Source organism: Aulonocara stuartgranti, assembly GCF_965226115.1.
Source record: "Aulonocara stuartgranti genome assembly, chromosome: 13".
NCBI classification, from domain to species: domain Eukaryota; kingdom Metazoa; phylum Chordata; class Actinopteri; order Cichliformes; family Cichlidae; genus Aulonocara; species Aulonocara stuartgranti.
In genome coordinates this window covers 20,540,361-20,554,314 of record NC_138949.1, presented here as the reverse complement: position 1 = coordinate 20,554,314, position 13,954 = coordinate 20,540,361, and the positions used below count along the sequence as shown (strand labels likewise).

General features: G+C 41.5%; 3 protein-coding genes across 8 annotated transcripts in view; 1 reads left to right on the top strand and 2 right to left on the bottom strand.

Moving 5' to 3' along the window:
- Nucleotides 1-13,954, bottom strand: part of LOC309720966 (protocadherin-15-like) — a 223,742-nt gene that overhangs the window by 142,402 nt on the left and 67,386 nt on the right. For both annotated transcript variants that reach the window (XM_082558238.1, XM_082558239.1), the window contains exon 2: nucleotides 2,573-2,691. In XM_082558238.1, coding sequence (XP_082414364.1) covers nucleotides 2,573-2,663 — 91 coding nt within the window. In that variant the 5' untranslated portion in view covers nucleotides 2,664-2,691. The remainder of the gene's footprint in view (nucleotides 1-2,572; nucleotides 2,692-13,954) is intronic.
- Nucleotides 1-13,954, top strand: part of LOC309720973 (uncharacterized protein) — a 59,018-nt gene that overhangs the window by 41,908 nt on the left and 3,156 nt on the right. Inside the window, exon 2 of one of the 5 annotated variants that reach the window (XM_082558256.1) lies at nucleotides 12,757-13,277. The exons of 2 other annotated variants lie outside the window; for them this stretch is intronic. The gene's annotated coding sequence lies outside the window, so the exon portion shown is untranslated. Of the gene's footprint in view, nucleotides 1-12,258; nucleotides 13,278-13,377; nucleotides 13,644-13,954 lie in introns of those variants that run through there. 2 more of the 5 variants (XM_082558258.1, XM_082558257.1) reach the window with 2 other exon arrangements.
- Nucleotides 10,913-13,954, bottom strand: part of prokr1b (prokineticin receptor 1b) — a 121,190-nt gene continuing 118,148 nt past the window's right edge. Inside the window, exon 4 of the transcript XR_014280617.1 lies at nucleotides 10,913-11,018. The gene's annotated coding sequence lies outside the window, so the exon portion shown is untranslated. The remainder of the gene's footprint in view (nucleotides 11,019-13,954) is intronic.

Here is a 13,954-nt window from a genome sequence, read left to right as displayed (position 1 = left end):
ATGTGCTGTTGAGGGAGGTGGAAATCCCTGCTCAAATCAAGAGCATCCCTGGATGACAGTGAGTGGCAAAGGGAGGAAACAACAGCACCCACGTTTACCCTTACCCTTCAAAACCACAACAGTTCGTAAACATTCAGTCTCACCGGCTGTTTCAACTATGACACAGTGGATAATTCAGTTCACAGACTATGGTCTAATCAGAGATCGTTTTTGAGCCTCATAATTATTTCTGTCTGCTGCCACTCAAATTACAGGCTGCAACCACATCAATAATCAGCATAAAAAGTCTGACATGGTCAGTCTTCATATTCAGCGCAGATCATTGTAATGTGTCAGGTTTATGCTTGCTGTAGCTTGCTTCTAAGCCCTTCTAGCCCTGAAAGTTGGACAAACATTGCAAAATTTTGCTGCTTTAACACACATTACATATTTCCATCGACTTTCCTGTATGGCCCTAACCTGCAGCTTTCCAGCTCACACCGTATGGGGTCGATCAACATGTGGAGCTCAGACAGAATGCAAGCACAAATCCTCTGTGAGGGCTGTGTCCTCAGAGTAAGGTATCATTACTCTGTGCAAATCCGGAGCTGCAATTGAAGGCCTGGCTTTAATGATTAATTAAACAATCATGACTGTCCTGCACTTGTCTCAGTGGACATGTTTTAACTTATGAGTAAACAATTTAGAGCTTTACTATAGAACATTACTGACAACTGTTTTTATTGTATAATATTGTTTTCTAATTGATAATATGTTAGCACCAACTTAACTATTTAAGTAGCAGCTATGGACAATAAGTTTGTAGGTGGACATCAAAGACCGTGTTGAATCATACAGAGATTCCACTGGTTACTGGAAGTAGTGGCATATCCCTTCTTTACCTTAACACACCTGGAGTTCATAGACAAAACTTTTAAGCACACAAGGTCTGACACAATGAGATGTGATGGGTATATGGGTTGATTTCTCTGAAACTCACAAATGCACAGCCTAACGTTTAGAACCAGAGCATTAAATCCTGAGAAATTCTAATAACCAGAAAGGGCAAACTATTTTAGCATTAATATATACACTCAGCAGTTGCTTTGTTAGTTAGACCTGTTCATATATATATATATCAGGAAGTGGCATACACAAAACTTAACCACAGTAAAATTAAGAGTTATGCCACAAATATGTTCAATTTTATATAGAAATCAGAATTTACATTGTCTTTCGATATGCCAGAATGTGCAGTTTGAGAAACAAAAGATCACTCTGCACAGCGAAGGGTTCCTGCTGCAGAGCTCTGTGTTTATAGAAGAAAGAGTAAGGGGTGGGCAACTTTGCAGGGAGGTTCTAAGCTGCCCAACTAAAACAGTACTGGTATTTTCTGTGCTATTTTTCATTGGCTGAACATTTAATTTTATTGCTTTACTACTTTACTGGGTTGGCATGACGAAAAAATTTGGCTGGGCTAAGCAGTGTATTTCTTTAAAATAACTCCACCAATAACTAACCTCACTGCAGCACACTGTAATGTTTGAATACTGGGAGGGATAAAAGAGCATCATAGAGCAAATGTCCTCAAGCAAACATGTTTCCTGAAGCATAGTTTAATTTACCTCAAGGTCACTGAACCTAAAGCACTATTTGTACCGTATGTTCACCAACACTGTATGAGATGTTTATAAATCAATACGGTTTAAATCAATAGTATGTTTGTGTACAATAGCCAATATAATAAAAGAAATTATCCACAAAACCATATCCCACAAGGATATTCCCCAGCTGTTATGCTTTGGGTCAACAGTTTCATCACTACACATACCAACACCGATCTATTAAATGCGGTTGAAGCCTCAGTGTGAACTCATCCAACAAGGAAACCACAAGGTTCACCTTCAAAGGTTCAGCGAGTCATAAAGGATGTCATCTCTCTTCTCTTCTGTGCTAAAAAGATATCACATAAATCCAAGAAAATCTGAATTCAAATATACTCTTATATGAAATGCTTTTATATTAATAAAAATTTCTTGTCAAGAAAGCCTGGGAAGCAGGTACAGGATGAAACGAAGAAGGAAACGGAGTTGGGAAAAAGGGAATTTGCTTCAAGTACAGCACCTTAAAGTTGACCTGAATTGCAATATTGCAACACAGTCGGGATTTGAAGCATGTCTGTATGTGCTGCTTCCTTTAACCGTTATGTTTAAAGACATGCCGATTTTATACAGCTGGAAATCACTTTTGACTAGCACCTGCTACAAACTCAGTGAGTAGAAACTACAAAAACCACCTTTCTAATAAACCTGAGCATTTAACTACAAGGCAAAAAATGTTAGCATGATCAGTGAACTTAATGAGCATCCTCTTTCTAAATAATAACCTTTGAAAACAATTAACGCCTCAGGTTACCACATACTTTATAATAATTAGCGTGATGTAGCTGTGGAAATTTTTTTCTAACAATGCAGGTCTGTTGTAGCAAAAAAACCCAAAACATTGCCTTTCACACATTACAAGTGTCCACTGACGAGTCAGCTACAGTTAACTGAAAAGGAGGAGTGATGGCCTTAGTGCTGGCTGCTCATACCTTCTGTGTTCTGGCCCCAGCTGTGGGTTAGCAAAGAGAGGATTGCCATTCCTGTCCCCAGCCATCTGACGAGCCACCACCCCCGTCGCATCTTCCGTCAAGCCTTATTGCTTGCCCACCTGCACAAAACAAATCACCAGAAATAGTTTTTCATTCATTTGGTCAGTCAGTCTCTAAGTTACTTAAATGCACAGCTGAGACCGACCCATAGCCTAACATACATATGCATATCAATATATGTACAAACACAGGGCACTCCTTTCCCAAGCAGTTGATCTTGTTACCCAATACAGCATCCACGTAAAACATTACTGAAGTAGAGGCAAACTGCTATGACTAACATAAGAATTTCAAGGAAAACTAAATACAAACATGCTTTTAATGTACTTAGAATACTGTGTCACTATAAGAGTGGTGTTTTAAAAGCTTGCCTCATTTCATCTTCAGCTTTTACAACTTTCATTTAATGGAATTTATTCCCTCTCCTATCGCTTTAAGCTGACCTTCTTCCTTCATTCTACTTCATGGAGCAAACCACCAACCTTTTAAAGCACCTTACTCTACAGAGAGTGAATACTTTTTACACATGAAGAAGAAAAAGAAAATCATGTAGCATCTAATAGCCTAACACTGCACACTGGATGAAAAAGAAGCCCCCGTGTTGTATCACAAATATTACAAACTGCAGTACAGACAACATGAGCTCAATATATTATGATGGTGCGTGGACTACTGGGGGATTTAAAGTAAATACACATATTCTGGATCTAGTGGAAATTACAAGCAAAGCAGTGCCTACAGATTATATGTTGAGCCTTGTTGTGCCACTCACGCACCGTACCACAGCAAACAGCATTCACTCCGAGCTAAAGCAAGGTAAAGTGTCAGTATGAGGAATAGAAGGGTTCTATCTGTCTGTGCTATTTGATGTCACACCTCACTCACAAGGCTTATTCTCATTGCAGCTGATAAGCTGTGAAATCAGCTTTCATAGCATATGCTAAGGGGACAAGAGGGGGGTCACAAGCATCAACACTCTCATATCAAAGCACGCTTGACAAAGTCAAACCTCTAACTCACACTATCAGCACCTCTTTATTTGTAATGTTGATTTCCCTTTATTTTCACTCATTTTTGTCTTTCACTCACATTGGGAAGCACACCTTTACCTCTCACTTTCACACGAACCTGTGCAGACACGTATCTAAACACATTTTAAACAAACGCACCTGAACAATAGTTGTCTCCCACGAACACTCTCTGGACAGCCGGAGACTACTGTGGTCTCGTCTCTAATGGTGCAACAACAGGGGTGATTTCACACTGGTTTCCTATTCACTCACTGCTTTCTCATCTCTCTTGCTCCCAGTGGTGCTCCCTTTTGAAGCAGATTTGATTTCCCACATTCGTACATCTTTCTTTCTTAAGAGGGCTGAGTAAGATTGCTTTGATCCCTTTCACATGAGAAAACCCAGACCTGCACAACCAGCCACCCTGAGGAGAGAAGTCATTTCTTTCGCAGCTTCTTCTTGGTTGACATGGGAACACAGTATCTAATTTACATATGCTAACAAGGATTCTCCAACTTTAATGAACAGGGAACCTGGAGAGATGCTGACCAAGTGGCGTAAAATGCCTCCAATACTCTGTTTACGCAGCAGTACTTTCATAGTGGTCCACAAGTGACATCATCAAAGTCAAGTCAAAGTCAAAGTCACCTTTATTGTCAATTCTGCCACATGTACAGGACATACAGAGAATAGAAACTACGTTACTCTCAATCCCTAGATAAAATAGCAAATGAAATGATCATCAAGAGATTTCAAGGTTTTCAGCAACAACGCAACAAAAAAAAGCTCAAACAGAAACAGTTTATTTCCACTCTGCTCCACCTTGATGCATATCATGTCCCAGTAATTCAATCACAACTACCCCCGCAAGTTGCTGTAGAAATTTTTTAGATGTTTATACAGCATCTCTGCCATCCTCTCTCTTTGATGAAAAGTGATTAAACTTTTGGGGGAGGACAATAATGAGAAGATTACAATAGCGTGGGCAGAGTTGAATGAAGCAATCAGAGTTATGGATTACATAGATAGTGAAGATGTAGTTCTCTACTCCTCAGTGCAGGGGCTTTGCACTTCCTGAAAGGAAGAAAATGTGCTCGTCTCTGTTTTCTCCTCTGTTTGTGTTACTTTGATCACCTCTCATCCAGAATAGAGTTGTTCCACCTCTTCCTGTTCATGTGCTTTGGTGCAGATCAGCTGCCAGAGATGTCAGTACTGAACAAGTCCTAAACACAACCCAGCATTGCTTCATCAAACTACAACAAATATAAACCAGTTTCAAAGTTACCCTTTATAGCAAAATGTTTAAAAACATTATATTAGAAAAATGGAAGTGTTCAATCAGGTTTTACTACTGAGACAGTCTGTATTAGAATCCCAGATGACATTTAAAATTTTTTTAAGTGGTTCAGGTAATGTTTTGGTTTCTGCTGGTGACCTTATCTCCCCTTACTGTGTAATAAAGTGCGGGTGCTTTTTTTTTTTTTTTGCTCTGTAAAGTTGGCTCCATGCATTTTTGGGGAGAATTAAACAAGATTGTTTACCTATTTAAGCATTTTCTTCTTTAAACCATCATGGTAGATTTGAAATACAACAATCAAGATTCATTAATGATTCAATAATGATGATGATGCAGACCATCATCATCATCATTAACCCAGAGACAGAAAAAAACTTTAGTACTGGCCAAATTGTCTGGTACCTTCTTGAAATGCACTGCCTAGCACAGAAATGCTAGAATGCTAGGAAGACCATTACTTTTGAGTCTCTAAAAATAAAAATAATGAATCAAAGTGTCTGTAGTTTTAATTTCCATTTTATATCATTCTAAACTGTCCAAACCTTTGTTCTGCATGAGCTGTTAAATTAAAGCAAAAGTCTGCCCTTAAATCACATCTTGACTGATTGACTGTAACGCCACCACAATGGATTTTAAAAGGCAAAATTACAAAACAAAAGAAGAAATTCAAACCTTTATAGACTCACTGTAGATTATTGTTGTTAATATGTATTTCTCTTTGTAGATACAAAAGGAAAGATAACACTTCTGTTCAATTTATTCTACATAAGCACATTTTGTAACAAACAAAATGATTTGATTATAGGTTGGTCACCAGTGGCAAAAAACAAATCATTGCCAATTTATATTCATTGTCTACTGTTTGCAGCAGAAAATACAAAAAAAAAAAATTGTTCTTCCCTTTCACAATATACTGTTATGGAAAAAACATTTTGCTTCTGTCAAGAACAATTTTACAGTGCCATTGCAGTCTCTATAGCCTTTCCTATTATTATTTTTCAGTCTGACTAGGAAAGATGTGTGAAAGCTACACAAAAGCGAAAATTATAAGGAGAGGCTCCTCAATCTGGTGTTACTGAGGTGCATAATCACAATGGAGAAAGCTATATGAAAAGTAGATTACCATAACTTAGAGTTCTGGCCCTATGCCCATTATCTTCCTAAAAGCTGTGCTTTTACCCGCATGATAAATGAACAAAGTGACAGCACAATTAAAGTTGTCCTCAAGCATAGTGTAATGGACTGGGTTACAACTTCTGTTGGAGGGACGCTACACTGGTGTCAGAAGTGAAAGTGAAGCTTTCGCCTCCAGAGTTATCTGTGCTCGTGCCGCCCTGACTCACGGCATCGGCTGTGGACGCTGGAGATTTTTGCAGAACTGTGCGGAATGCTTCCAATGGATTACTCCAAGATCAAGGGAGAACCTACAGCGGACACTCACGGACACGGCTACTCCGCCGGGGAACGGAGGTTCACGGAGCACAGAGAGCGGGTGAGCCAAATATGGCGACAGAAGCCAGCTTTGCATCCTCTCACCATTCGGGTGGCCGACAGAGCTCTTTGGGGACTCCTACAGCGACTGGGGGGGGGTGTGGAGAGAGACATGCCGATGTATAGAGGCACTTTCCACGCTTCCATGAAGACCCCCAGGTATGATGGCATGGCTGACTGGGAAGCTTTTCATGCACAATTTGAACTGTTTGCCAGGGCCGGTGGGTGGTCTGCTGAAGAGAAATCCCTGCAGCTACCTATGTGCCTTACTGGCGATGCCGTGTCTAGCTTGCTGCTTTTGAGCCCAGAGGGAGGGGGGATTATGATGCTTTGGTTTGGGCTCTGAAGAGGCGGTTCGGTTCTTGCTCTGCTCCAAGCCTGCTGCGCTCCGAACTGTGCAGCCGGGGGAGTCCATTAGGGACCTAGCTAATGACATTGAGGGGCTGGTCCATCGCACCTATGCCCACATGCCCCCCACCATCCAGGGCGAATTAGCTTGTGACCACTTCCTCCAGGCCCTGCTTCTGGATGAGCTGCGGATCCAGACATTGTTAGCTCATCCTAAATCCCTTCAGGAGTCCCTGGAGCTGGCTACAGAGAGAGAGTTACTGTGTGATGGGGCTGGCCCTTGAATAAGGTGACAAAGAAGGACCCATATCCTCTACCGCGTATAGATAAGACCCTTGACCCTGTGGCGGGATCCTCATGGTTCTCCTCCCTAGACCTACACAGCGGGTACTGGCAGATACCCCTCGCACCAAATGCCAGACCAAAGACTGCATTTATTACCAGCGGAGGCTTATGGCAATTTAAAGTTCTTCCTTTCAGTCTCTGCAATGCCCCTGCCACATTTGAGAGACTCATGGATAAGGTGCTCACTGGAATTCCCCACGGAGAATGCGTGGTGTACCTGGACAACATCTTGGTCCATGGTGCTTCTTTCCACGCTGCCCTTGGGGCCCTCAGACAGGTCCTGGAGAGGGTATTGGCAGCAGGACTAAAACTCAACCCAAAGAAATGCTGCTTAATGCGACGTGAGGTCACGTTCCTGGGCCACCGACTGGGGGGGGGGGGGGGGGCACCATGGATGATAAGATCCAAGCTGTGAAGGACTGGCCCACCCCAAAATCTGTGCACAAGTTAAAGAGCTTCCTGGGCTTGGCATCGTACCACAGACGGTTTGTAAGGGGTTTTTCCTGCATAGCCGCGCCACTGTTCCACCTGTTCCATAAGAGTGTGACCTTCAAGTGGACAGCAGGCTGCCAGGGATCTTTCACCTCATTGCAGAAAGCCCTACCGGGGGCCCCAGTGCTCTCTTCACCTGACCCCCCTCTGCCCTTTGTCCTTGACACAGATGCCAGCAGTGTCGGATCTGGTGCAGTGCTAGCCCAGGTGACACCCGGCGGGGAGAAAGTGGTGGCATACCATAGTCAGGCCTTCAACAAAGCTGAACGCCAGTATTGTGTCACAAGGTGGGAGCTGCTCGCAGTGGTATGTGCCATACGCCACTTTAAGTATTACCTCGGGGGTCTCCACTTTATTGTCAGAACTGACCATGCTGCCTTGCAGTGGCTCGTGTCTTTTAAGGAGCCAGAGGAGCAGCTAGCACGCTGGATTGAGGAGCTGCAGGCTTATGATTTTGAGGTTGTACACAGACCTGGGGCCCAGCACAGAAATGCAGATGCGCTTTCCCGCAGACCCTGTGCCCAAGATGGATGCCACTACTGTGAGAGGAAGGAAGCTCAGGAGGATCAATTGGTGCCCGATGTAAAGTGTGCTGTGACGGGGGTAGAGGAACGGCCATCCAGTCAGAGGCTGGTTGCTGTGGATGTAACAGAGTGGAGACATAAACAGGAAGAGGATGCTGACATCAAACCAGTGCCTGGGTGGATTGAGGATCAGCGACAGTTTCCGGCAGGGTACCCTATTTAGAGGGTGGGGATGGACATCCTGGGTGTTTGAGTCCCGTGTGTTTGCGGCCATGTGCGAGAAACTAGGCTCCCATAAGACCCGTACAACACCCCTCCACCCACAGAGTGATGGACTCGTTGAGAGATTTCACCATACACTGGCAGAGCAACTAGCGCTAGTGACGGCTAAACATCAACGTGACTGGGACACTCATGTTCCCCTGGTCCTCATGGCATATCGTTTGGCGGTCCAAGACTCCACTTCGTGCTCCCCTGCCCTCTTGATGTTGGCCAGGGAGATCCGGACTCCAGCGGAGATGATGATGGGCCGACCCCCTGATGCTGATGGGGATCAACCGGGTCCTGACTATGCGAGGAAGCTCCAGGATTACATGGAGTCTGCTCATGACTTTGCTAGGAGGAAACTGATAAGTGCGGGGGTGCGGCAGAAGAGGAACTATGACGTCCATTCCAGAGGCCGACATTTTGACATCGGGGAACTAGTCTGGGTGTAAAACCCCCAGAGGAAAAAGGGCAGATGCCCTAAGCTGGACAGTGACTGGGTTGGACCCTGTAAGGTTCTGGAACGCTTGGGGGAAGTGGTGTATAGGGTACTACTGCCCACAAGGGGATGGAGGGTCGCCCTGCACCGGGACAGACTGGCCCCCTATCGCGGCCACTTCACTGGGACAACAGGGTGGGCCACGGACAGACCTGGACTCCACCCCTACAGACTCTTCCACCACTATTGTGACAGATGACAGAGAGTCTGGAAGAGATCATATGTGTGGTTGGCTGAGAGTGTTTGGGGGGCAGGTGTTAGAGAATGTTGTGGGTGTGTGGGGAAAAAAGGAGCGAGAGTCGGGGGTTTGTTTTGATTCTGGAGAGCACGTTTTTCCCTGTTGTTTTGGCGTTGGCTACGGCCCACAGTAGCCTGTGTTACTATTCTTAATAAACACCGACATCTCTTTCTTCTGTTAGAGGGACACTACAATATAAACAATACATTATAACCTAATAATTTATATTTCACTTGCGTGGAGCCATTTCTAACAAATATTTGTAAAATTGAACGGACTAAAACATTTTTTCTGCACAGACCTTTGTGATCTGCAAGTATAGTGCCATGTTTTATAGTCCTTCTCTGTTTCTTTGAACTGCTTTGCTTGTTTTTGCATAAAAAACAACTCACTTTTAAAATAATGCTCAAATTGTCAAAGAATGTGCATCTGAAATGGTGACAAGTCAAATACTGTAGTAATGACACTTCATTGTTGATTTCCAGCTGCTAAGTGGAAGTGTTGATGCTGTTCCCCTTTGATTGCTGCCAGAGGAAGATTTTTAGAGTGAAAAGAATGTAAGACTAGTGTCTGATAAATATGTAACAGAACAGTCAACCACTGCAGCAGAACAAAACAGACTAGAGGCAAAAAAAAAAAGCCAAGATTCACTGATAAAATGTGACTGATACGACACTCAGAAATTACTCTTACATAAGCTGGATGACAAATTAAAGGAAAAGGAAAAAAGAACTTGCCCCTTATATCGTTTGGGTCCACTTGTCTCCTTAGAAGGAAAGCTCACTGCAAATCAATGTAACAAAATCCCCAGACTGCACCTTAAACACCTCCTTCTCATATCCAATTACAGTACAAAGCTACAGCATTCATTAAGTGACCACATGAGAAATCACGCTCTTAAAATTATGCAAACATCTAAGTCATAAAACCTGGGGCATGCTGCCAGCATGCTTTTTTAGAACAGACATCATTTTAATAAACAGTGCCAGACAAACTGGAGCACAGGAAGTTTTTCTTTCAGTCGTGTTTCATGTTAAACAGCCATGTTTACAACCTTAATGCATCCCAATTAGCAGTAGCAGATTGTCCTGACACATTCAAACTGATTCAGCTGATTCTTTCTATTTAAATTCTGTGAAATATGTTTATATTATATGTTGTTTGCTGCTGTTTATATATTGGAAAATCAATAAATAAAACGGAGCATACAGTTCATAGTGTTGGTAGATAAATGCACCTAAAGAGAAAATAAATATTAAAGGTGCCTACAATGCCTCACTGCTTGGCTTTCAATCGGTTTTCAGAACAGTTGCAGTTACAAAGAAGTGGACTTAAAAATAAAAAAGCTTTAACTTATGTCAGACTTTTGTAACTAGAGACTGCAAACTGATCTCAACTTGCCAACTATCTGAAAATCAAGCTCAAGGGTCACAGTAATGTGATACCCACTCCTCGATTCTAGCGTGCAACTCAAAGCGTCTAAAGTCTAGAGTCTAAAAGAAGCTGACGCCACTTCAAGCAAGATCCCAGATAAACACAGGCGTGCATGCACTCTCAGAAAGTCCACAAAAAAAAAAAAGAAGGAAGAAGAAAAATAACTAACTGTAGCTGCTGGTAGTGATGCATGTACCAAAAAGCTAACCATGATATGGTTGTCATGGCAACCTGACATGATTATGCTCTAAGCACTAATAAACAAAAACAAAACTTTTTCCAGCATCCCTCAGTAGTAAAATATACTATTTTATATATTTACACACATATATACATATATACACACATATATACACACACACACATATATACACACACACACACACACACACACACACACACACACACACACACACACACACACACACACACACACACACACATCTAGACTTTAGACACTTTGAGTTGCACACTGGTATATATATATATAATATAGCAAACTCTCTGGAATACGTATATCAAATCCATAGATTAATATAAGGTTAGTTTAAGAAGCACTTCCTGTTTTGTGGCTTCAAAACCTGAACCACGTGGCTATCACATTTTATAAGCTTTTCAGAATCCTAAATCCATATCCTGACTTTTGTGGTCCTTGAGCTAAAGATCACCAGTGGCATTTTTGGTGAAGAATGTGGAAAAAAATAAAGATTTATTTAAGGTGAGTCCCTTGTGTGCATAAATGCACATCCAAGATATAAAATTTGGATTAAAGAATCAGGGGGCTGTTCTCAGCCACTGTGAGGGAAAAAAAAAGTTGTTTTATTCTGTAATTCTAGGTGATGCCATAGATTCGTGTGGCAAGAAGAGAAAGAAAATGAATTAGTCTAAAAAAGTGCCTCTGCAGCTTCATTGCTTGGCTCCCAAATTTAACAAATGTTAGTTTGTGTGATTAGGCGTGCTAGACCAGTTCGAAGCTATTCATTACCTAAAAGATGAAATCAGAGGCAGCAAGGGAGCTCCAGTGTTCTAACGATGGAAGTGATTAGCCTTGGCTAACAGACTCATCTGCACATGGCTCGCACCCAAGTAGAAATACACCAGGCTAAACATCGAGACAAGCAGCCCGTATTAAAACCACATCTTTCTCATGTATCTGTAAATTGTAATTCTATAATTCCAGCTCCTACAAACTGCAATACATTAACCAGTTACATTGTATTTGATCACTGAGACAAACATATTATAATCCACTGCACTGCCAGGCCAGATACTCCCATCCCATTTTTTCCCCCCAAATTGATTAAACAGGAGAATAGGTATGTACTAATCAATCATTTTAAAATAAATAGAACAGACTAAAGGAAGTACAGTTTACCTGACAAGGTTAAATAATGTATGAATAGAGTATTTATTAGTCATTTGACACATTTTTCAGTGACTAAATCAAATTTTAAAGAATATTAAAAAATTCCACATTTTCATTTGCTGAGAGTGGCTTAGGTTAGCAGTGCAAACACCAGAACCCTTTTTTGATTGTGGGTTGTCGTCCGGTACTAAATTCTCATTACTTTGTTGAGCAGGGTTTTTTCCAACTTATTTTGTCAAAGAATGATATTTTCATTTTCTAGATCAAATCTGCAAAACTGCACCACTCTTTCGAGTTCACAAAATCAGGGGGCGAAAAGGGGGTGGCTGCATAACTAAGAACTTACACATAAATAAAATATGAAAAATTTACTTGGCCAACTAACATTTCTGTTGACAAAAAAAAGAAGAAAAAAAAAAAGCTGAAAAATGTGTCTACACTGTTAACCTTTGCTGTATTTTTCACAGTAAAATACCACAAAATGCCCAGTAACTTACCTGAAAACATTTCTACAGTTAATTACTGTAATTTGCTTTGCATTATGGGTATATTAAGGTTATTTACATTTACTTACTGTATTTTTTAAAATTGCGGTAGTAGTTATACCTACCGTTAACACATTAGCAGTAGTGCTACTGTATTATGTGATTTGAATGGTTCATCATACTGTTTGTGTATTTTTACTCTTTCAGTGGTTGGTTGCAATAGTGCATTACATTTTAACTCTTTCACTGCCAACCATTTCCAGATTTTCCTCCAACCTATGCCATTTGTCAGTATGATACCAGTGAAAGTATTATGGTTTTGACTTTTTAGGGGACTTGCCTGTGTGTAAGGTTCAAGAATTCTGATCATCTAATCTGCTGCATGCAGTTGTATGCACATGCACAGCTGCTGCAAATGTGTGCTTGCCACTGCGTTGCCAAAGGCGAACTTCAGTCAGTGGAGAATATTGTAATAATTTGGCGGAGGCTTCTCAGTCGAGCAGTAACTGAATTGCTCATTTACTGAACGTGCAACATGTACAGAACTCTTCTGGGAACTAGTCAACCCAACTTAGTGAAACACACACTGAATGCATGCTGGCCCCGCCCACCCACCTACCTCTACCAACCACCACTCCATATCCTGACTGACATGACTTGTGATCCAGTGATTGACAGGAGAGGAAAGACAGTCCAACTTTGTTAACTCTTCATTACGAAAAAAAAAAACAAAAACAAAAAAAAACAAAACAAAAAAAAACTCTTCATTACGATATGCTCGAGAGGACAAAAGATTTTGCACCTCGTTATTGTTGGACCTCTGTGTGGAAACTGCAAACAGGACGTCATAAGGTAATGCAAAGGACTCTCCTACCTAACATACTCGTTTATTAATTCTTAAGAGCATATATATTTTTTGTGTGTGGGGGGGAGGGGAGGGGGGGGGGGGGCTTAAAATCGGTGTTAGCTTGGTCGAAATAGCACATTAGCTGAATTATTCTGGAAAAAATAGGTTGTGTGTGTTTTTTTCTTTTCTTATTTAAATATATATTTAGATATATATTTTCCACGGGGAGGGGCGAAGAACACAGGCGCAACGACAGTCTTTGTCTTTTTCCCGCCGAGTGTGGTGCATTGTCCTCCTGCGCTTCTGTTCTATGACTATTGAGAAGCTGGCCATGCTAACAGTGGGACATTTAGCTTCAGCTAAAGCAGCAGGTAAAAATACACATTTAATGAGAATAAAGAAAGACAACTTTTTTTTGGAAATTTAGAGACTGCTAAAACAATCTTATCCAGTTTTGAGCTTGCTCATGTAGGTTAGCCTGCTTTATTTAATTTTGTGTGAGCTGCAGTACACAACACTAAAAAGTTAATATAACATTAGGTTGGTGGCGTGAGGAACTCCAACCTAAGTTTAATATTTATTATTTTTTTAAGTGGGAAGGGGAGCATGTTTTTTTTCCTTTAATACAACGTCTTCCAGGGTCTTTTTCATAGGAAAACCGTGTAACGTCTGTGTTAGGTTG